The 24,823-nt window shown below is 45.8% G+C and overlaps 2 protein-coding genes across 2 annotated transcripts in view; both read right to left on the reverse strand.

Annotated features, from left to right (window-relative positions):
• The window catches only part of LOC136607684 (zinc finger protein 271-like), a 521,708-nt gene that overhangs the window by 375,783 nt on the left and 121,102 nt on the right, over positions 1–24,823 (reverse strand). The window contains exons 5-9 of the mRNA XM_066589056.1: positions 17,064–17,167; positions 15,243–15,422; positions 15,036–15,159; positions 11,844–11,950; positions 11,153–11,332 (exon numbers count right to left, since the gene is read on the reverse strand). Of these exons, the coding sequence (XP_066445153.1) occupies positions 11,153–11,332; positions 11,844–11,950; positions 15,036–15,159; positions 15,243–15,422; positions 17,064–17,167 (695 nt within the window). The remainder of the gene's footprint in view (positions 1–11,152; positions 11,333–11,843; positions 11,951–15,035; positions 15,160–15,242; positions 15,423–17,063; positions 17,168–24,823) is intronic.
• Positions 1,758–11,139, reverse strand: LOC136608107 (oocyte zinc finger protein XlCOF7.1-like). Its single transcript, XM_066589085.1, has 2 exons — positions 10,946–11,139; positions 1,758–4,076 (listed from the first exon to the last, which is right to left on the reverse strand). Exons 1-2 carry the CDS (start codon positions 11,091–11,093, stop codon positions 2,545–2,547), a joined length of 1,680 nt encoding a protein of 559 aa, XP_066445182.1. The 5' UTR covers positions 11,094–11,139; the 3' UTR covers positions 1,758–2,544.

Raw genomic sequence — 24,823 nt, forward strand, 5'->3', positions numbered from 1 at the left:
AAGGATAGCATGATCACTGCCTCCTAAGGTCCCAGCCACCCTTACTTCCTCAGCCATTCCCTCCCTGTTGGTAAGACTTTGGTCCAAGATGGCAGATCTTTTTTTCTCTTCTACCTTTTGGAAAATAAAGTTGTCAGCAAGAGTGGGTAAGAATTTGTTGGATCCATTACTTTTATTTGAGAGAGATTCCCAACAAATGTCTGGATAGTCAAAATCTCTAATGATCACTGTGTCATGCTTCTTTGAGAGCTTGGCCATCTGATGTACAAAGAGTTCATCCATATCTTCTGCTTGTCTAGGTGGCCTATAGTAAATGCCTACAATAGTATCCTTTCTCTTGTTCTATCCTTGTATTCTTACCCAAACATTTTCTACAGAACTCCCATACTCCGAAGCTTGAATCTCTGTGGAGATGAAGGTTTTCCTAACATACAATATAATATCTCCTTCTCTTTTATTAGGTCTGTTTCTTATAAACAAGTTGTATCTTCCAAGCCTTGTATTCCATTCATGTGTATCATTCCACCAAGTTTCCATGATGCCTATGACATCATATTTCTCTTCCTGTGTTAGGAGCTCCAATTTTCCTTGTTTGTTTCCCATGCTCTGTGCATTTGTGTAAAAACATTTTAGTTTGTGATCGGCGTCTCTTGCTCCTTTACTTTCCTTCTGAATTTTTTGTCTTTGTTCTTTTTTTCCACTTCTAATAGCAAAGTTCTGAAATGTATTGATTAGCTGTATATTTTACCTGGTTTTTCACTTCCCTTTCCATATTGTTCTAGTTTAAAGCTCTCCTAATGAGTGAAGCAAGGCGCCCACCAAATATATGCTTACCTGTTTTTGTAAGGTGCAACCTGTCTCTAGCAAGCAGTCCATCATATAGGTAATTCACTCCATGGTCTAGAAATCCAAATCTTTGCTGACGGCACTAGACGTAGCCAGTTGTTCATCTCTAGAATCCTGTTCCATCTTTTTATTAAATGGCCATCCTCTGGGAAGATAGATGAGAAGACCACCTGTGCTCCTAGTTTCTTCACCTTCTTTCCAAGGTCTAACAAAGTCTCTACAGATAGTTTCAAGGTCCTTTTTTGCAGTGCCTTTTTTCTCTACATGTATTAGTAGGAATGGGTGGTGTTCTGTAGGACTGAAGAAAGTTCTGTAGGAAGTGCTGGAGATAGTATCCCTTGAGGGGTAAAGCGCCAAATTGAGGTCTCTCCCAACAACCACCAGCCCCTCTGCAAAACCTGCAAATTTAGTAAGAGTGCAAAGTAACCAGGGTACTTGTTTTTGGTTCGGAGCATACACATTGGCAAAGGTAACTATGTTAGTGATCGCACCTTTTAAGAAGATATATCTCCCATAAGGACCTGTTTCTACAAGTGTGGGGTGAATGGAATATTTTCCCCAATTGCTATTGAGACTGCTCTAAAGGCAGAGGAGTATATACTATGGAACCACTGATTATGAAGAATGCAGGGAGTTCTATGTGTATGGTTATGAGGGAAATATTTCTAGCAGGAACACCACCTGCACTCTAAGCCTCCTCAGAAGGAAGAAAGGAATCATTCAATAAAGTATACCAATATTTAGTTTATATATCTTCTAATTGGAATAAAAAGTAGTAATAAAATGATAATTACAAGAAGGACTAATGCTTTGGTGATATTTCATTCTGTAAACACTCACCTTGTGAAACGAGATGTAGAAAACTGCAAAGTAAATGTCAAAAGCAAAATCATTAATATTCCCCCAATAGACAAATTTCACAGCCTGGGCTTTATTGTCATTAATACAGGTTCTTCTTTAAATGTACTCTTTACAATTAAGTGTTCTTCATGCATGAACTGTGGGGTGGGCTGCCTGATTTCATCAGACACTCCTGACATTCCCACACTTCTCTTTTTTAAATGTCCTGTTATTTGTATGTCACAGTCTGATGAAAGTATCCCCCAATAAACATTCTTGTCTCTGACTGGTGTCTTTCTGGCAGCAGTGCCCATGGTCCCCCTTCCTACTGATGCTCCTGCTATTTAAAGCCTAGATCAAACTGGCAGACGCATCAAGGTTTCCGGGAAACACCCCGATCATGCTTAAATTAAAGTCTCTGGTCAGGTGACCCCCACTGATCAGCTGTTCGCCAAGCCACCATCACGTTGTATGAAGCAGATAACTCCATACATTGTGCAATGTCCAGGACAGCTACCATTTACTAGCCAGGATTGGTGCTTATGGGTTACTCAACCAGTTTTCCTTTCATGTTATGGATTCTTTATACTCTTATTCTGCTCATTTTGGAGAATGTAGGTCACATGGTTTGTCTGTTCATGAGAGCAGGAGAAGGCATTTTACATGCAAGCTAATTCCACACAAAAAATAAACTCTTTTACGGACTGTTACTGACAAGATCTGTGAATAAATTGATGTATTAAAACACTTTCTTCACATCTCCCAGATTTCAACAAGAAGATGAATTTGTCTCTATGTGAATTCTTTGCTTAGTTTTGAGAAGTTTTTTCTAGTAACACATTTTCCACATCTAGAATATCAAATCAACTTCTTCTCTGAGTGACATTTTAGATGTTTAATAAGCTTTGATTTCGCTATGAAACATTTCCCACATTCTGAACATAAAAATGGTTTCTCTCCTGTGTGGATTTTTTTATGTTTAACAAGAGATGATTTTACTGCAAAACATTTCCCACATTCTGAACAAGAAAATGGTTTCTCTCCTGTGTGGATTCTTTTATGTTTAACAAGAGATGATTTTACTGTAAAACATTTACCACATTCTGAACAAGAGTATGGCTTCTCTCCTTTATGAGTTTGTTCATGTTGAAGAACACTTGTTTTATATGCAAAACATTTACCACATTCCGAACAAGAAAATGGTTTCTCTCCAGTGTGGATTCTGTAATGTTTAACAAGAGATGATTTTACTGTAAAACACTTCCCACATTCTGGACATAGAAACGGCTTCTTTCCTGTGTGATATCTTTTATGTCGATCAAGATCTGATCCATTGGCAAAACATCTCCCACATTCTGAACATGAATATGGTTTCTCTCCTGTGTGAATTCTAATATGTCTAACAAGATTTGATTTAGCTGTAAAACATTTACCACATTCTGAACAGGAGTATGGCTTCTCTTTTGTATGAGTTTTTTCATGTCTAAGAAGACCTGGTTTATATGCAAAACATTTCCCACATTCTGAGCATGAGAACGGCTTCTCTCCTGTGTGACGTCTCTGATGATCCCTACATTTGCTATTAGTAGTGAAACATTTCCCACATTCTGAACATGAAAATGGCTTCTCTCCTGTGTGACTTCTCTGATGTTTTACAATTTGCGATTTATATGTAAAACCTCTCCCACATTCTAAACAGGAGTATGGCTTATTCCCTGTGTGAATTCTCACATGTGTAACAAGATTGAATTTATCTGTAAAACATTTCCCACATTTTGGACATGGAAACTGTTTCTCTCCTGTGTGATTTCTCATATGTCGAGCAAGATCTGGTCTATCGGAAAAACCTTTCCCACATTTTGAACAGAAATATGGTTTCTCTCCTCTGTGAATTTTGATATGTCTAACAAGATCTGATTTGCCTGTAAAACATTTCCCACATTTCGAACATGAATACAGTTTCTCTTCTGTGTGAATTGTTCTATGAAGACCTGAGTTGTGTACAACTTGCTTTCCACATTCTCCAAACTTTTTCTCCCCTGCATTTGTAGAAACATTCTGTGATTGGTCAAGCGAAAGTTCCTCGTGATAAGTGCAATTATATAATAGATCTGTACTCTCATATTTTGGATATACAATAGTGTTATTGAGGTTTTCTCCTGAAGAGTGCGACACAATGTCTTCATTTTCTACTTGACAACTTAGCAGGGACATGAAGTTTCCATCAGAATTCTCACTGGGCTCATATGATAGATCTGTACTGTCAAGTTCGGAGTGTACGTGAAGGGTAAGGAGGTTTTCTCTTGAAGAATGCTGCATGATATCTTTATCTTCTATTTTGTAATTTAGCGATGACATGAGGTTTCCATCACATTTCTCGATGAGATTTTCTGTTAGGATTAAAATCTAATTTGTAAATTTTATATTACAAAAGTAGACAAATTTATAACATTCATATTAGGCTAGAAGAACAGGCTGTTTTTGATGCAGTATTTTTTAAGCTAAAGCCAGAAGTGGATCCAGCCAGATGGAGCCTTTTAAGCTCTTCTTGTATATTTCCATTACTTTTAAATCTACTTCTGGCTTTCATTCAAAACAAAAACTGCATGTGATTCCAGCGTGATTAAACTTTGTCCAATAATTTAAAATGTATCAACGGCCAAGACCCCAATGCTGGTTCATATTCTGGGAGATGTTTAATAACGTAAACTTAATTCAAAAATGTGAAAATCACAATCTTGTCTGGCAATCCAACCCATTCTCTGCCAACATGTTTAGCCCTTTAATACCAATTTTGCATCACTTAATTATTAAGCGAAATATATGACCACAGTCTAACTTGGTGCCCTATTCACTAAATTTGAGGCGTCCAACAAGCAAGCCCTTGAGTCTATTCATAATGAGGTACATCAGATTGGGCACAGACTCCACCAGGTGGAGGATGCGCAGGATGAGATGGCAGCCATCTTGGAGTCACAAACAGGCTATACAGGTACAGGCGGATCAAACTGATAGCCTCACTCTGCATTTGGATGACTTGGAGAATAGACATAGAAGGAATAATTTGCGCATTAGAGGCCTCCTGTAGAAAATTGAACCGTGGGCGCAAGCTCTCTTTATGCGCCTGTTAGCCTGATTGCCTGAGCGCCCTATCGAAATCGACAGGATCCATAGAGCATTGGGTCCCAGGGCAACTGATGTCAACCGTCCCAGAGATGTATTGTTAGGACTGGTAGGGGCAGATGGACAGGGGACCCCTACGCGAGCCCTCTCCCATGTCCCTACCTCCTTGACCCCCTGGGCTAAGCCCCAGGGAGACAACTGGGCGACGGTCCCTGCACTGCACTAGTGACACGGGCCCCACAGTAGGAGGGACAGGGATACAGGCAGGTGAGCTCCGCATAGCTGACTAAAAGCAAATAAGGAGACAAACTAGAGAGTAGTCGTGAACAAAACGGGTTAAACCAAAAAACACGTGCGGAGTACAGGAGGGCAAAACAGAAGCAGAGTCAAATACAAGGCCGAAGTCAAAACGCATACAAGTCAGGTTAGAAGATGCGGGTGTAGGCAGATAACTCAAACCAAACACTGGCACCAGTGTCTGAGCCAGCCAGGTCTATATACAGAACTCCCCGCCCAGAGGGGCGGGGGATCACATGACACCTGGAGGGGATCATAAAGCCACCTCCTGATGGTGGCACGCATCAGCCCAAGTGGCTGACCAGCAGACAGACGCGCCTGCGCACGATGCGGGCCGTGCCGCCAGCCGCTGCGACCAACCACCAGAGTGGGAGAACCCAAGACAGAACTGCCAGACTGGGCCTCTGCAGCACCCAGATGAGCACCCTGCACCAACCGGACCCTGGCACCCCCAGTTGTAACCCCATATCTAACATGTATGCAGAATACACTTTTTCAGGGACAAGGATGCCATAATTCGCAAAGTGAGAGATTAGTCAGACCTCCCTGCCAATGAAGGCAAACACGTCATCATACTGCAGGACTAGGAATGTCATACACTGCAACTAAGAAAAGCTCTGCAACCCCTCCTGTTGGCACTTAAGGAACGGGGAACACAGTACCGCTGGGACTTTCCTTTCTTCCTATCAGCTAAAAAGGATTGTAAATCTGCTGACTTCCGCTCACTGGGAGATCTTCCCAAATTTTTAGGGGTGTTTGAATTGCCTATGATAGCGCTTCCTTAGTGGCCTATATCCCCTAATTTGCTTACGCAAGCCACACAAGAACAGTGGCAGACAGCGCAGCCCAGGAGACAGTGAGAGGCCCGCAGGAAAAGAGAACCTGTCACTTGAACTTGAATATGAAGATCTGAGGATTTGAGCTTTAAAGAAATGGCAGGAGGCATCTCCCACAGGGAATGTTGGAGTCAGATTGTTTGCTAGACACTAGTGTGGGGTTGTACAGTGGGGTTTGTCCTCGGCCGCCTCCCCTGTTCCCACCATTTGCGGGGGGAGGGAGGAGGTAGGGGACAAGCTTCATTGGGAATGTTGGGCTTGTTTCTGCCATTTATATTTGGGGTTCAGTCTTAGAGGGCTTGCCGTCTAGGCAGGGTCAGAGAGGCGTGGTTCTTTACAGGTTTACATAAGTTTGTCAGGCTGCTTATAAGTTAGTCAGTATGCTTATTTATGTTTAGGGTGTATGTAGGTGCGCTCTCACTCTCCCTGAGTGACTATTCACAGGTCTGAGTGTGACCTCTGGCAAATCACTAGCTCTTAGGACTCACCGCTAGAGATGAGCGAGCATGCTCGCCTGAGCTTGATGCTCGTTCGAGCATTAGCATACTCGAAGGTACTCGTTACTCGAGCGAGCACCACGCGGTGCTTGAGAAAATGTCACCCTCTCCTCCCCACATGTTTTGCTCCTTTTTTAGCCAATCAACATGCAGGGAAGGCTTTGGCAACTCCTGCTATGACGTGCCAACCCTGTGCACGTCATAGCAGTGACTGGCTGGCCTGATCAGGTGACCTACGAGCATAAAAACTCAGGTCACCTGATGCTCGCCTCACACGCAGGCTGGGTTAGCTGAGGGACAGAGCTGCTGCTAATCAGGGAGAGTGGTAGTATAGATTAGAGCTTGCGTTTAGGCAGGGATCCATTTTACAAGAACCCAACAGTCCTTTCTAGGACTACAACTCCTCTCATTGTGTGCATCAGTAGTTTGGATGGCTGGGACCAGTAGTGCGCACAAAGTATTCTCAAGCATCCCGGCTATACACTGCATACTGTGACCGGTTTTATGCAATATACTTACTGCTAGTGGTGTACACAGACTACATAGAAGTAACAAAACTATCATTTTTCAATAACCCAGTGTGTCTCCTGTTGATGCACACTGTGTAGCAAGTCTGCATGCAGTTTACAGGTTTTTTTTGGCTTTAACAGTACGCCAAATCACCCTGTGTGTCTCCTGTTGATGCACACTGTCCAACAAGTCTCAACCCAGTTTACAGTTTTTGGGGGGGCTTAAACCATACGTCTAATCACCCTGTGTGTCTTCTGTCATTGCACACTATCTAACAAGACTGTACGCAGTTTACAGTGTCTATTTTGTGCTGAAAGCACACGCAAAATACCTTGCAGTTTGCGTAGCATTTTCACGCACTGCATTATACAACATGATGAAGACTAGGGGTAAGGGTCGAGGATGAGGACGTGGGCGTGTGAATGAGGGTGTGGGCAGAGACCAAGGTCCTGGGCGGGATGAAGCAGTGCCTGCTGCTGAGGGAGAAGTAGAACGCCACACATCTATGTTCCCTAGCTTCATCTCACAGTTTGCAGGTCCGCGTGGTAGACCACTATTAAAAGCACAACAGTGCGATCAGGTCATGATGTGGGTAGCGGATAACACGTTCAGTCCTTTATCCAACACCCAGTCCTCCACGCAGTCCACTCATGCTAGCCAAGGGACTGCACTTCTGAATCCTAAGACTGATCCTCCTTCCTCCCAGCCTGGTCACTCTAGGCAAAGGAGAGATTCAGAACAGGCATACTCACAGGAACTCTTCTTGGGTTCCTGCCCCGAGTCTGAAAAAACGGTTCCACAGCCACGTGAGGACTTTGTCGTGACCAATGCCCAAAATTTGCACCTTTCACAGACTCAGGGTGATGAGGGTGGGGACTTCCAAGTAGTGTCTCAAAAGGTATTTGTTGATGATGATGATGAGGCACAGTTGTCTGTCAATGAGGTTGTTGTTAGGGCAGTAAGTCTGAGGGAGGAGAAGACTGAGGATTCAGAGGAAGAGCTGGTGGATGATGAGGTGACTGACTGAAGACAGGGCTTCAAAGGAGGAGGCAAGTGCAGTACCAGAACAGGTTGGAAGAAGCAGTGGGGTGGCCAGAGGGAGATCAGGGCCAGAGCAAGTAATCCCCCAACGGTTCCCCGCAGCACCTTCTCGCAGCAAGCTCCCGTGCAGAGGGCTAGGTGTTCGAAGGTTCTTTAATGAGAGCACGGACGACTGACAAACAGTGGTGTGCAACCTGTGCCACACCAAGATCAGCAGGGGAGCCACCACTACTAGCCTGACCACCACCAACAGGCGCAGGTGTATGATAGCTAAGCATCGGACGAGGTGGAACAAAGGTCATTCGCAGCCTGTGGGTCACACCACTGCCTCTTCCCCTGTGTCACATGCTTGCACTGAGTTGCAATCCCCCTCCCAGGATGCACGCATGAGCGTCTCCTGCCCTGCACCCACCCTTTTCACTTCCACGGTCCTCCACTGACTCCACCAATGTGTCCCAGTGCAGCGTTCAGCAGTCAATAACACAAGCATTAGAGCACAAGTGCAAATATGCAGCCACCCAACCACATGCACAATTGCTAAACGTGCATATCTCCAAACTGCTGAGCCTGGAGATGCTGTCATATAGGCTGGTAGAAACGGAGGCTTTCCGCAACCTCATGACAGCGGCCGTCCCTCGCTACTTGGTCCCCAGTCGCCATTATTTTACCCGTTGTGCCGTCCCCGCCCTACACCAGCACATGCCATGGAATATCAACCATGCCCTCACCAACGCGGTTACTGGGAAGTTCCACTTAACCACCGACATAGGGACAAGTGCTGGCAGGCAGGGAAACTACATCTCCCTGACGGCACATTGGGTTAACCTGGTGGAGGCTGGGACCAAGTCTGACCCTGGGTCCGCTCACGTGCTACCCACATCAAGGATTGCGGGTCCTACCTCAGTCATGGTTTCTCCGGCTTATTATGCCACCTCCTGCACTCCACCTCTCAATTACTATCAGTGAGCATGTCACCTTCAGTCGGTAGCTTAAGGCACTGCAGTACTGCCGTGGGGAAGCGTCAACAGGCCATGCTGAGAGAGAAAAAAAAAGCTTGGCACCCGGCGTCCCACATACAAAAATGCTCGAGTCTCCCATTGTAGTCAATGGGGTTCGTTACTCGAGTAGAGCTCTCGAATTTTACGAAAAGCTCGACTCGAATAACGCGGACCCGAGCATTTGGGTGCTCGCTCATCTCTACTCAGAATAGGTCATCAGTACTGGATTGCTTGGGATCTATCTCTCAGGATCCTGATTGATCCAGTGGCTTTCAGATCATCATTTTTGTTGAAAAGGTTTCAAACCACAGTGCCCACTTGCAGATCTATGGAGATACCAAAAATGATAGAAGACACTCAGTCCTCAGGATAAGTAAACAGTAGTTGATTGCTTGGGGTCCATCTCTCAGGATCCCGGTTGATCAGCTGATTGGGCGCCAGCTGTTGGCGCCACAACACAGGGATATGGAGCCGAAGCAGTTATCTCCAACCCCTGTGTAGTGTCTGGCACTTGTAATTGCAGATACAGCTCTCATTGATTGATGATCCACCAGTAGTGACTTTTACTTCCAAAGGGCAGTAGGGTCCAGTGAGAGAAGTATAGTTTGACTCACTACTGACTTCATACATTTCTGCCTCTGAGGTGGAGGCAGTTTCACTATTGGGGACTAATCCGTGCTATAAATCTTACGAGACATTGGGGCAAATTTACTACTCAAAGTATCACAGTTTTCTGCAGCTTCATAAACGGTCTTACATGCTTTGCACCACATTTACTATGTATTTTTAGACCCATTTGGACACTTTTTGCAACTCTTCCAAAATAGGGGCATGGCTTTGTGAAATGGGGACATGACCTAAATTGTGCCAACAATTGAACCAAATTGTGGCAAATCACACCAAAATATTAGTGCAATTTTTTGTGTAAACTAAGCCAACTGAAACATGGTCTAACCTTAGACTAGATAGTCTTTTAATTCAACAGATCTACCATTCAGCAGAGCTAGGCCGCATGCAGACGGGCGGGTCGGATCCGGCGGCGAGAACCCGATCCCAGCGCCTGCAGGGACGAGCACGTACTCACCCGCGCTTGGCGGCCCCGGCTCTTTCATGTGCCGGCTGCTGGGCAGCTGGCGCATGCGCTGACCGGAGCCGGCGGCCGGGTGAGTGGCGTTTCTGTGCGAGGCTCTGCGAGCCCCGCACAGAAATAGGACATGCCGCGGTTTGTTTGCCGCGCGACATTTCGCGCGGCCAAACTCCGGCCGTCTGCATAGGAGTGCGTATTGTAAAGCACTCTTATGCAGGCTTTCAGTGGCGGAAATCCCGCGGAAAATCCCGCCGCGGGATTTCCGCCCGTGTGCAGGCGGCCCTACTGTGATAAATCTGGAGTATTTTAAGGCTATCTAGTCTACGTTTGTACTGTTTAACTTTTAGACAGGATTCCTAAATAAGCCCCATTATTTTTGGAAAGCCCACAGAATAAAATCACACCCTAAAGTAAAACTTTTTTTTTTTTTAACAAAAATGTGCAAAAATTAAAAAGCATAAAATATATAAAGGAAAGCCCGGTGATGGCCCTCTAACTCTATGCAGATCATGTGTCAGCATATTTTAATTGCTTTTAGTATAGCTCTGAAAAACAGGCACAAATTTGTGATTTTTGTGTGATGCAATTTTTCACATTAGAAAGTCCCATTGAAAAAAACGTGGCAATATTGCAGCATTAAAAAAACGCTAGTGGGTAAAAGCCCTAAACCAGGTGACTGTTACCCTTTAAGATCCCATACTGATTGCCATAAAAAAAGTATGGCCAGTAAGTTGAAAAAAAAAGTTGGTGCTCATATTCAACATGAGATTAGTGAAAAAGTCCTAAATAAGTTCATGTTGGGTGACAAATCCTACACATGCCACATACCGTTGAAATAATAATGCCACGAGTATATCTATATCTGGTTACCTTCCGATGTAAGGGGCTGGTGGTTCTCCATCATGACTTCCTTGTACAGATCCTTGTGTCCTTCTAAATACTCCCACTCCTCCATGGAGAAATAGACAGCGACATCCTGACACCTTATAGGAACCTGACAACACAATGATACCGTCATTACCCAGACTCCTCTAGTGCTGTTACTGTATAATTACCCAGCATTCCCAGCAGTGTCACCTCTCCAGTCAGCAGCTCAGTGATCTTGTTGGTGAGTTCTAGGATCTTCTGCTCATGTATCGGTAAGTGAGGAGAAGCCTCTGTGATGGGGCTCTGGCTCCTGCTCCATCCTCCTGACGGATGGAGATGGTTGTTGGGAGTCGTACCGTCACCCGATGTCTTCTTTACTAATATGTAATCCTGTGTAAGGAGAGCGATATGTAGAGGACTGAACCCAGTATTCATCCCACAGTAGAAAGAAAGAGATTGTGACCCAATCGTATAGAGCTCTAGTAAGATATTTGGCAGCCAAGCATGCATACTACCACCCATTCTTTGCAATGTGTCAGCTGTAGATAGCCCTTTGCTTTGAACTCTGCCATCTCTGGAAGCCCCTCCTCAATACAAGAAATGGTAAATAGGCACGCTGTTTGAGAAGGGGCGCATTACAATGCGAAAAGCTGGATACTCATTGCTCCTACAACATTACTATTAGCTCATTGGTTCCCACCATACAGAACTGACCATATTGGTGGCCGATCTTCACATTCTCTGCGGTTCAGTTCTTTAGTTCTCCCTCACTTGGAAGGTCTGGAAGCCGTTATACAGGACACTGGATTGTTCCTAATACTTTCTAGAATGGATTTTCTCTTCCCTTAGTCTGACTTGTTACATAATACAATAAGTATCATAGAAATATAGAAACGTTTACCTCTCCGGTCAGCAGGTAGATGATCTCCAGGGTGAAGTTTAATATTCTTATGGTAACGTCATTTCTTGCTTTGTCCATCCTTGGTGGGTCATTCGGGAGAAGGACTGCTTTGGATGAGAATACGAGAGAACTGGATAAACCAAAGGGTTCTGGTGCTGCTGGCAGTTCGCTGTGCTACGCTGTTCATGCAATTTCCTTTCACTTCTATGATAGTTACAGAAACAGTGTACAACAGCAGTTTAGCTGATTCCGTAATCTCAGGCAGTGGTGGTAAGCCAGAATGTGGTTGAGGGGGACGGGCATTTTTCAAAATAAGTGCGGGTTTCAGACATGGGTCCAGTATTGATCAGACATTTATGACATATCTTGTGTGAAGTAGGAATATTACTTGAAGCAATACAAAGACTATAGAAGATAAGATAAACCAACCAAAGTGCGAATGAGCATCATTTCAGTAAAAAATACCTACTTAACCCCAAGTGCCTCCATACTCCGGTACCAGAAGCTCCTGCATCAGCCATGTGTCATTCATCATTTATGTGACTATGGTTGACAAACACAGTCTCTAGTAGTCAAGTGCCATTCATGCAGATATGAAAGCCAAGTACAATGATTGTCTTAAGTGATAAAGTGTACAATGAACGTCATGAGATTGCTGTAGTAGTTTCCAGCAGTGTAATGGATACAGAACACTGGAAACAACAAGATTACTTTACTAGCACTCCGTTTTCTATGAGTCCATGACCGCACCAGTGGAAGACCGCCTCCCGTCCGGAGAGAAAACAGGAACCCCCCAGATCTCTTTTAGAGTCAGGAAGACCCTTTACCTCCTCAGTTCTGTAGCAAGATCCAATGTACTAATTGAGGCCTTTCCCTTTTTATTTATACTTAAGCTTTATTTAACCCCCTTAGTAACCAAGCCTGTTTGCGCCTTAATGACCAAGCCAAATTTTGGAAATCTGAAAAATTGTCATTTTTTTCACACTTTCAATTGTAATTTCTCAAACATGTGCAGACATACTGTGTTTTAATGATACATATATTTCCATCTGTTTACTTTATTCTGGAGTCAGAAACGCTCTTTTCTCCTTAGGGAGAGCAACTATATACTATAAATAAGTGAGGAGACTCAAATGGCCACGCACGCTCCTCTGGGTAATATGCAAATAAGGGAGATGGAATAAATCCTCCACAGTGCCACCTACTGAAAGGCAGCATTCCTTCGAGTCAAAGTGGGACTTTTTATACAAGTCTTGCTACAATGACTGGGAATCAAAAGCAAAGCCAGACCCCATGTACATACAGCTGTTTCCGGGTTATTGCCCATCATCAGTGTACAGTAGGAGTCTGGCTTTTGCTAGTGAGAGGCCAGGGACAGGGGTCAGAAACGCTCTTTTCTCCTTAGGGAGAGCAACTATATACTATAAATAAGTGAGGAGACCATTTGAGGTGGCCATTTGAGTCTCCTCACTTATTTATAGTATATAGTTGCTCTCCCTAAGGAGAAAAGAGCGTTTCTGACCCCTGTCCCTGGCCTCTCACTAGCAAAAGCCAGACTCCTACTGTACACTGATGATGGGCAATAACCCGGAAACAGCTGTATGTACATGGAGTCTGGCTTTGCTTTTGATTCCCAGTCATTGTAGCAAGACTTGTATAAAAAGTCCCACTTTGACTCGAAGGAATGCTGCCTTTCAGTAGGTGGCACTGTGGAGGATTTATTCCATCTCCTTTATTCTGGAGGCACATTTGAAAAACTTTATTTTTTTAACCATTTAGGAAACGTAGAAATGTAAAATTGATTATCAACATTTTGAGGAACACTTTGTTTTCCTGCACCAACCGAAGATTGAAAGGTTCATAGGTGTCAGAATGATCGATAACCCCACATATGACCACATTTTAAAAACTATACCCCTTAATGTATTCACTGAGGGGTGTCAGGAGTATTTTGACCTCACAGTTGTTTTTCAGGACTTAATGCAATTTAGCAACATTTAAATTTTATGTTTTTGCAAATATGCCATTTTAAAGCCATTTTAGTTTTCTATAGCACATAAAAATGAGGATTTACAATGCCAAAATGGATACACCTGTTTTTCCTGTGTTCAGAAACATCCACATTGTGGCCCTAATATTATGTCTCTATGCACAACGGGGCCCAAACGGTCATGTGAGACCGGCCTAAGTAGATCGCTACCTCTTTGTCACCGAGAATCACTCAACGAGACCACCGGTCACTGTTCCAGGCTCTTGGCGAACCTTTGGTAGCAAGGAGATTTAGAATTTCCAGGCTCCTCCCCAGCTCCTGTGCTTGCATCCGCCATTTTGCAGGCGGGCGCATGTGCAGAAGCCGGGGAAAGTCCATGGAGGAGGAACACGTCGGGGTTTAAATGCAGAGTCCTCCAGTAAAACGTTTCATCTCCTCTCCAAATTGCATCAGAAAACTGTCTTACATGCTTTGCCCCACATTTACTATGTATTTTTATACACATTTGGACACTTTTTCCAACTCTTCCAAAATAGGAGCATGGATTTGTGAAATGAGGGCATGACCTAAATTGCGCTAATAACTGAACCAAATTGTGGCAAATCGTACCAAAATATTAGAGCAATTTTTTTTCTCCAAACTAAGCCAATTAAAACATGTTTTAACCTTAGACTAGATAGTCTTTTTATGCGACAGATCTACCATTCAGCAGAGCTACTGTGATAAATCTGGTGCATTATAAGGCCATCTAGTCTATGTTTGTACTGTTTAACTTTTACACAGCATTCCTAAATAAGCCCCATTATTTTTAAAAATCCCACAGTATAAAATCCCACCCTAAAGTATTTTTTTTTTACAAAAATGTGCAAAAATGAAAAAACATAAGAGATATAAAGGAAAGCCCGGTGATGGACCTCCAACTCTATGCAGATCATGTGTCAGCATATTTTTTATGCTTTTAGTATAGCTCTGAAAAAGAGGCACAACGTGGTTCGGGCAGCAGAAGCCAGGTGACCGATTCCCTGTTAGATCCCATACTGATCGCTATAAAAAAAAAGTATGGCTAGGAAGTAAGGTTGGTGCTTATACTCAAAGAGAGATTAGTGAAAAAGCCCTAAATGAGGTCACGTTGGGTGACAAATCCTACACATACCACATACCCATGAAATAATAATGCCAATAGTATATCTATATCTGGTTACCTTCTGATGTAAAAAGCGGGTGGTTCTCCATCAGGACATCCTTGTACAGATCCTTGTGTTCTTCTACATACTCCCACTCCTCCATGGAGAAATAGACAGCGACGTCCTGACACCTTATAGTAACCTGACAACACAATGATACCGTCATTACCCAGACTCCTCTAGTGCTGTTACTGTATAATTACCCAGCATTCCCAGCAGGGTCACCTCTCCAGTCAGCAGCTCAGTGATCTTGTTGGTGAGTTCTAGGATCTTCTGCTCATGTATCGGTAAGTGAGGAGGGGCCTCTGTGATGGGGCTCTGGCTCCTGCTCCATCCTCCTGACTCATGGAGATGGCTGTTGGGAGTCGTACCATCATCCGATGTCTTCTTCACTACTGTGTAATCCTGTATATGGAGAGAGACATGTAGAGAACTGAACGCAGTATTCCTCCCTCAGTAGAAAGAGGGAGATGGTGACCCCAACATATAGTGGTCTGGTGAGACATCTGACAGACAAGCATGTATACTACTATAGTGGCCAGAAATCTATGTCATCGCCCCTCCATAAATGTCATACAGGTCATGTCTTTTGTAGATGCGCTGTGAGGAGTTGTCTAGTCATTTTGTTATGTGTATTGCACAGCTGCAGCAAGTGAGAGGTTAATGCTTGCATGAGACTAAGAAATGCCTGCATATGTATCAATATTTGTCTAGTCACATGACCTATGTTGTCTTTACGTATGAGTGATTTGGCTATGGTAGGGAGTCTAGTAGGGATGAGCGAGTATACTCGCTAAGGCACTATTCGCTCGAGTAATGTGCCATAGCCGAGTATCTCCCCGCTCGTCCCGAAAGATTCGGGTGCCGCCACGGGGCGGGGAGCTGCGGGGGAGAGCAGGGAGGAACGGAGGGGAGATCTCTCTCTCCCGCCCGCTCTGCCCCGCTCCCCGCCGCAACTCACCTGTCAGCTGCGGCGGCCCCCGAATCTTTCGGGACGAGCAGGGAGATACTCGGCTAAGGCACATTACTCGAGCGAGTAGTGCCTTAGCGAGTATACTCGCTCATCCCTAGAGTCTAGAATTAAGAGAGAGAGAAATTGAGAGTGAGAAAAGGCCGAGATCACTGTGCAGAGGAACAGACCTACTTGAGTGTCTGTGAAGTGACCCTACCCCTATCCTCCTCTGAGAATTCCCTGCCAGGAGCTGTTCCTGGCAGATAACGGAGACTGCAGGACTGGTGTCATTCTGTTTCTTCCCTGACCTCAAATCTGCTGTTTTGCCTGCATGGCCGTCTTTTGCAATTTGTGCCTTGTACACAGTTTTCTGCAAGTAACGTTTTGCCAGGCTCTGACCGTTCCCAGGGAACTGAGGTACTTTACCTCTGTCTGCGGCTCCTTTATTTACCGCCCAGGGTAATTCCGGTGGGTAACGGAATGGTGGCGTCACCCGTGACAATTTTATACCCTGTTTCCATGTTTATTGGCCATCCCTCTCCTAGGGGTGTCCGGAAGAAGCCCAGCGCTGCTCTGACCGAAGCTATCTGTGTCCCTCAGGGAGGGAGCCTGGTAAGTGCCACCATGATAAGTGTCCCCTCTACCCTCCCAGCACCTCAACGTATGCCCTGTGTCCAGAGGCACCCTATGGGACACTGCACTACCGCCCCATTCTTTGCAGTATGTTAGCTGGAGATGGCCAAGCGCTTTGAGCTCTGCCATCTCTGGACGCCCCTCCTTAATGCAAGAAATGGTAGGTAGACACGCTGTTTGAGAGGGGGCACATTATTAGAATAAGAGAAGCTGAATTTTCACTGCTCCTACAACATTACTATCAGTTCATTGGTTCCCACCATACAGAACTGACCATATCGGTGGCCGATCTTCACATTCTCTGCTGCTCAGTTCTTTAGTTCTCCCTCACTTGGGAGGTCTGGAAGCCATTATACAGGACACTGGATTGTTCCTATTACTTCCTAGAATGGATTTTCTCTTCCCTTAGTCTGACTTGTTACATAATACAATAAGTATCATAGAAATATAGAAACGTTTACCTCTCCGGTCAGCAGGTAGATGATCTCCAGGGTGAAGTTTAATATTCTTATGGTAACATCATTTCTTTCTTTGTCCATCCTTGGTGGGTCATTCGGGAGAAGGACTGCTTTGGATGAGAATACAAGAGAACTGGGGGGGCGTGGCCTAGCGGGCAGAGAGAGCAGACGCACGGAGCCGCTGCTCCTGCAATCCGTGGCAGTTGGAGGGACTTTTCGGGCTCATCTAACCCACGGACGCCCTGCTCAACACCAGCATTAGCTACTCTGACCGCTGGGGAGCAAAAAGAGACCCTCCGGACCCCCACCGGGAAAAGCAGTTCGCCGAGGCCTAGCTACTGGCCGGAAGCCGGGGCCTAAATTTTCGCGCCCGGAGCAGAGACGCGCGACGCAACCGGGCGATCCGACCCCATTCAAGCAGCGCACCCGAGGAGGCATTCCGGGGAGGCTTACCAGCCTTGAACCGACAGGAGGGGGTAGGTGCAGACCGCCAGGAGAGCCAGAAAAGAGGCACTGAGGAGGACGGGAAGCGGGCGCAGGATAGGAGAAGCCGACGCCAACAGCAGCAGCTGCAAAGCACTCGGCGGACCGGATACACCCGGGGGCACCTAATCTGATACACAGCAAGTATTGCCTGATACTACAGCACGGTCCCGCAGCCCCCCCCCATACCCCCGCTATCACGGCCTTCCCGCCATTCCCCGCTGACAATAGGAGCGGCCCTCCCCCATACTCACACCAGAAAAGAGCGCACCTGCCCATCCCCCCAGCCAGATAAGCAGAAGAGGATTGGTGCCACTTAACCCCTGACTCCCTGGGCGCTGTTACAGTACAGAAGGGAGGGGGAAAACAGCTACAACCACCCTGTGCTGAGGAAGCACTAACTTACTGCCAAGTCAACACAGGCCCATCACAGGGAACCCCTGCATAACCCTGCAAAAAACGCCCCTCAAATCGCACTGACAACGCATAGTGAAAGGGACAGTGCGCACACGAGTCTGCAAGGGTGTAACTATCTGATTCTAAGGACTTTCAACTACCAGCAGCCCACCCAGGGCAATCTGGTTAGCCTCCTTCACCTCCCAAACTCGGAAGACCAGCCCCCATTTTGCGCAACAGAACAATCTCGTCACAGGCCTAGCCTGAATTTTTTGCGGAACTCTCTGAACAGAGCTCTACAGCTGATTACCGATCCCTTTAAGGGCCAACAAGATCAACACATCCCCCGACAAAAAGCCGGAGCATTAAAAACATACAACTGCTCCCCCTGATTCCTAGGAAAAAGCGTCCCGAGGGCCGAATTAATCACCTATTTAGCCCCTACTGGAAAAGCAAGCCCTCCCTGGAGCCCGGACGTACAAAATCGCCCATAAAGCGTTATTCTACTCCGACCAAGCCATCCATATAGGACGCCGAGAATTTTTTACCGCCAACAGCGAACAAAGTTCCAGATTGCAAACAACTTCTTCCCAAGCAGCGGCACAAGCCCCGCACAAATAATGTCCACCTAGTGGGAGCGCACCGTGTGAGGGGGCTCCATCGTATTACTCAAAAACACTTCTGACAAGCCAACCTCATAGCAGTATGGGTAAGAACAATAGAGACAGGAGCAGCGACATACTAGATACTCCTCGTCCAACCAAAAGCCAAACCGACATGCAAAGATTTCTGAAAGAAAGAACTTCAAGATCACCTCATCCGACCAGCAAAAAAGCGTTGAACCTCCCAACATCAACACCCCTCAGCACTGAGAGAGAGGAAGAAGCCTCTTCAGAGGGAGAGGAAGGCGAACAACTCTCACGAAGTTTCATGAGAGACCTTATTACAAATGCAGTAAGACCCATCATGTCCGACCTCTCAGTCATTAAAGAAGACTTAAAGTCAATGAGCGGAAGAGTAGAGGCATTGGAGACTTCGGCAGCAAACATATCTACACACTCTACTGAACTGGCGCAGGTAGTAATAGAACAACACCACTACCTTAATCAGGCCCTTACTATGCAAGAAGACCTGGAAAATCGAAACAGGCGCAACAATATAAGAATAAAAGGCTTGCCAGAATCATGGGCTGCAGAAGCGCTTCCAAAGGTCGCCATGGAAATATTTGTTCTGCTCCTTGGCCACGAGAGAGCCTCACGAATTTCAATTGAGAGGATCCACAGGTCCCTGAGACCCCCCCCATCTGGAGCAGACCCACCCAGAGACACAATTTGCAAGCTCCTGACCTTTCCGGACGCGCAAGCAATCCTGGAGGCGTCAAGAAACACCAAAGACCTGCTTTACGAGGGGGCAGCAATTCACCTATTCCAAGACCTAGCTCCATCTACTTTGGCCAAACGCCGCGCTTTGAGGCCTCTACTAGAAGCTTTAAGGGCAAGAGACATAAGATACTCGTGGCTGTTCCCATTTGGTCTAGGAATTAATCTCAGAGGACGCAGAATTAACATCCGCACACCAGATGACCTGCAGAGAAGCTGGCATATTCTAGAAATAGAACCGATTGAAGTTCCAAACTGGCTCCCTCTGCCGGAACTCCCGTCCTTCCCCTTGCTGACCCCCCCGGGTACGGGACTCTCCACGGCGAGCTCCAAATCCCCGAGGGGCAAAAGAAAGAAAAGTAAAGACGGAACATCACAAGAAGACACCTGAAGTAGAGGACATTTCCACTCCCTCTGGGAGAATAGTTTAAACGACCTCTGACTCGCAGAGGATCGCCATCCCGAATACCTGAAGTTCGGTTACCTCATGGTTTGATATATATTGTTCGAAACAATGGAGACATTGTAATGTTTATAATCTCTTCCTAACGCTCTCCACCCCCTCTGCTAACCCTCTTTGGTGCGATGGAGTAGGCCCCTCACCTGGGCAAACCCCATCTGAGATTGTTACCCACTAACAAATACCCCACATCACTACTACTGAAACGACTCAAAGAATTACCTAAGATACCTTCGTATTAATCCCTGACCCCACTACCGAAACCCTTGTGACTTCACGGGGGTTGCCTGGTACACAAACGGTACCCTAATACACCCTCCCCTCTATCTTTCCCACTTGTTATCCTACCCCTCCTACCTTCCCCTCCTCCTGCATTCCAGACACATTCACATTTGGAAACCAAAGACTGGTCGGGCTCGGTGGTGCTCTCACTCTCCCTGTCTTCTTTCGCTTCTCCAACAGGAAAAACTTCCACGCGAATATCTTGCGGGAGTATGGCATCGGTGCGCTTCGCGACCTTCAACGTCCGGGGTCTGAACTCCCCAGGTAAGAGACACAACATAGCTCACCTATTAAAACAAAAGAAACCTAAGATTCTCCTACTCCAGGAGACACATTTTAAGGGGGACAGGCACTTCCCACTCCCGGGGCTTGGCTTCCAGCAACATTTTCACAACAACCATCCAAACTCAGCCTCTAAAGGGGTAGCTATCCTTTTGCACAAATCTATCCCTTTCAAATTAGATAACAAATACATAGATGAGGAGGGAAGGGTTATAGTTATTAAGGGCTCAGTAGAAAATACTAAACTAACTATCGCAAATCTCTACGCCCCTAATAATGATCAAGTACCCTGGCTGGTCAAACAGCTCGAGATCATCAAACAATTTGCGGAAGGCCATATAATTCTAGGGGGGGACCTAAATGTCACCTTAAATCCCCTTCTCGACTCCTCAACAGGACGCTCCCAGACCCCTCAGGCTAAGCTTAAAAAGTTACACCGGTCCCTACAAGACCTGGGAGTCCTAGACACTTGGAGATACCTTCACCCCGCAGACAAAGATTTCTCCCACTTTTCATCAATATACTCCTCCTATCAGAGATTAGACTATCTCTTTGTCTCTGCCAACCTGGCACCTCACCTGAAAAAAGCCCACATAGGACCGGTCACGGTCTCTGACCATGCTCCGGTTTATATAGACGTCCACATTCAACAGGTGACCCCCGGGGAGTGGAGATGGAGATTGAACGACTCACTTCTCACCCCAATAGAGGAAAAAAACAGACTAGGAGACTTGCTAGAAGAGTATTTTAAAAACAACATGGAGGGCAGCGTCGCGGCCCCTATGGTGTGGGAGGCGCACAAGGCCTACGTAAGAGGCCTGCTCATAGCGGTGGGCACAAGAGTTAAGCGACAAAAACAAAAAGAAATAGACTCCCTACTATCACAGATCGCAAGGCTAGAAAGTGTCGCAAAACTCTCCCAGTCCAAAAACAAACTTGAGGAATTAACTTCCTTGAGATACCACCTCCGCTCATGCCTCACTGAAAAATTCAACAAAAAACACATGTATCTTAAGCAGGCCTTCTACGCCCACGGGAACCGTGGGAGTAAAATAACAACAGCAATGCTGAAAAAAACTAAAACTCGTAATGCAATCCTCTCAATAAAGACAAGTATAGGAACCAGAGTGACCACTACCAACGACATAGCTAAAGAATTTACCCAATTCTACTCCCAATTGTATAATCTGGAAGAATCTGAGCCCTTCTCCTCTAGTCAGGGCTCCCCGGATAGAATAGACGCATTCCTGAAGTCCTTGGACTTGAAGAATCTTAATGAGACAGACGCTATCACACTTTTGTCCCCGATCACGAGCAGGGAGGTGGAGGAAGTCATCGATTCCATCCCGCAAGGGAAAAGCCCAGGTCCTGACGGTCTTTCTTTAAATTATTACAAAGTTTTTAAGCCACAATTATTACCCCGATTAACGGAGACTTTTAACGCTCTGTTGAGCGGGGCCCCTCTTGCCAGACAGGCACAAGAGGCACATATTACCCTTATTCATAAAGAGGGCAAAGACCCCGAACAATGCAGTAGCTTTAGGCCAATATCGCTGATCAACCTGGACGTCAAGATCTGGGCCAAATTGTTAGCTAGAAGAATAGGAGACTTCATCCCAAATCTGATCAATCCAGAACAAGCCGGCTTCGTGAAAGACAGGGAGGGCAAAGAAAACTGTCTGAGATTGCTCCATGCCTCCAAATACGCCCGTAGTCAGAAAATACCGATGGCCTTCGTCAGCACGGATGCCGAGAAGGCCTTTGATAGGGTGAGCTGGATCTTCATGGAAAGAGTTCTAATACGTCTTAAATTTCCCCCAGCATTTATTTCGGCTATTTTTTCCCTATACGCAGCTCCCCACGCCAGATTAAAAATTAATGAGACACTATCTCCCACGTTCGAGATCCGAAACGGGACACGTCAAGGGTGCCCGCTGTCTCCTACGCTTTTCATCCTCACGATGGAACCTCTCTTGCAGTGGGTTAGACAGGACCCTAATATAGCAGGTCTCCGCATAAACTCGAATACATTGCATACGGCAGCATTCGCGGACGACGTGATGTTTGTAGTTACCAAACCTGAGAGGAGCATACCCAGACTAACTTCACTACTGCGTGATTTTGGTTCCCTGTCAAACTTCAAAGTAAATTTTGCCAAATCCATAATCTTAAACATATCAATCCCGGAACTGCAGTGCTCCCAGTTGAGATCCAGCTCACCCTTCAAATGGTCAGAATCAGAAGTAGACTACCTGGGGATTAAACTGACCAAGAGAACAGAAGATCTTTACGCCCGTAACTTCCAGCCCCTAATTGACCAACTCAAAAGCTTACTGAAAACATGTGACCTTCCCTCCCTCTCGTGGTTCGGGAGAAAGAATATTTTAAAATCGTATATCCTCCCTGTAGCACTTTACAAAATGCGGATGATTCCAATACACCTCCCGACTTCGTTCTTCAAAACTCTGCGCTCACTATGCACGAGCTTCGTCTGGAAACAAAAAAAACCTAGGCTAGCATATAACCTACTGATCAAGAGGAGAACGGAGGGAGGTATAGACTTACCGAATTTCCAAGACTACTTCCACTCAGTACAGATTAATTACTGGTTGGAGCTGACACACCCTACCAGAGATCCCCTGCTACAGGAAATAGCGTCTGCTTCCTATGGGGAGTCGTTGGTGGTGGACTTATGGACTCCTAAGAAGCCCAAATACAGGGCAAAAAACTTTGACCCGCTTATAAGGGGACCATGCGAAACATGGGACAAATTTAAAGGCGAACTAGCCCCAGACCCCTCCCCCTTAGCACCAATCGGTTGTCTGATTAGACTGCTTGGAAAGGAACCTGACCCTGGCTCCGTAAGCATATGGAAGCAATTTAAGGGAACTAAAATTAAGGACATACAGCTACTGTCTCATAAATCCACAGAAGATATCGTCACAACACTAGCCCCAAATAACAAGCTTTCCTTTCTACAGGTATCACATGCTAAAAAAGTAATAAACGAATTTCTAGCCAAATTCAGGTCATCTAGACCTAAAACCGTATTCGAAAAAACAACTGAAGTAAATAACGCAAAACAAAAAATCTCTTATATCCGCAAGAATTACATAGCCCCTCCCCGAATATCTAAGCCCAGCTTTATAAGCTCTTGGGAAAAAGAACTAAAGATCTCCCTTTCAACAAAAGAAACCCAACTCATCCTGAAAACAGCCTACGGCCTATCCCCCTGTGTCCTAATGCAAGAAAGCCATTATAAGCTTCTCACAAGGTGGTACAAAACCCCCCAATGGCTTAAAGATTACAACTTAGCGCCCAACAACATATGCTGGAGATGCAACAACGACATCGGCTCCTATCTCCACATCTGGTGGGAATGTCCGAAAATAACACCCTTTTGGGAGGGAGTGGAGGGTGACTTGAGAAAACGTTCTACCAATTTCAAAATCACTCCGGACATAATCTTTCTCTGGAGGCCCTCCGCAAACTTCCATCCCCACAAGCATAAATTGTTAGCCCACCTACTTGACGCTGCAAAAGCACTAATCCCACTTCACTGGCTGCAACAATCTCCCCCCTCCTTAAACCAATGGAGAGATAAGGTAGACTTAATATGCGATCTAGAAGAGCTGACAAGCTGGTCTAGGAACACACAGGAGGACTTTATAATCACATGGTACCCCTGGAGGGAGTTGAGGAGAGGTAGCCAGCAGACTTAAACCTCCCTGGGTTGAGAGACCTGAGAGGGGGCACAGCCCCGGGAGTGACAGGCCAAAAATGTCCCCATTGAGAGGATGGGAGATGATGTCTTGGGAGTGTAGGGGAGGCTATCGGACCTCGGACGCTGGAAGCCGGTCGTGAGAGGGAAGCCGCACTGATGTGGAGGACTCCGTAGACCCGCGGTAAGAGAGAGAGTGACAGCTAACGACACCAGGGCGGAGACTCAGCGCCAAAAACCCCTCTGCCTGGTTACCCGACACCCCTATCTCTACCCCCCCCCCTCCTTCCAACCCCTCTTTACCGCCCCCCCCTCCTCTTCCCACCAATATTCAGAATATGTTAGCGCCCGTTTGGTTAGAGTTTTTCTAGAGATTGTAAGACCTAAGTTTAAACGGGGACCTAGCCCCCCTCGGGGACCCCCCCTCCGCACCCGCGGGCGACTTGGCTCCGGGGTGAAGGGGGGAGCCCCGATCATATATTCTAGGAACCTGGCAATATGTACTGTTGCAAAAGATTACGCAATTTGAATGCTTAACCATGTTTCCTTTCCCTACTGTTACCATAACCCAGTATTTGCAAATATTTTATGCATTTGTATTGTGATTAAAAACCAAAAACTTAATAAACCTGATTTATAAAAAAAAAAAAAGAATACAAGAGAACTGGATTAACTGAAGGGCTCTGGTACCGCCGGCAGTTAACTCATTAAGGACCAAGCACAGTAAATTTATGGCGCTTGGTCCTTGGCTTTAAACCCA

The sequence above is a fragment of the Eleutherodactylus coqui genome, chromosome 1 (genome assembly GCF_035609145.1).
Source record: "Eleutherodactylus coqui strain aEleCoq1 chromosome 1, aEleCoq1.hap1, whole genome shotgun sequence".
NCBI lineage: Eukaryota > Metazoa > Chordata > Amphibia > Anura > Eleutherodactylidae > Eleutherodactylus > Eleutherodactylus coqui.

Excerpts from the sequence above, each read along its gene's own strand:
- LOC136608107 (XM_066589085.1), bottom strand. The coding sequence starts at position 11,093 with ATGACGGTATCATTGTGTTGTCAGGTTCCTATAAGGTGTCAGGATGTC. Across the intron at positions 4,077-10,945 it reads CCAGCCCCTTACATCGGAAG|AAAATCTCATCGAGAAATGT; the intron begins GTAACCAGATAT and ends TAATCCTAACAG.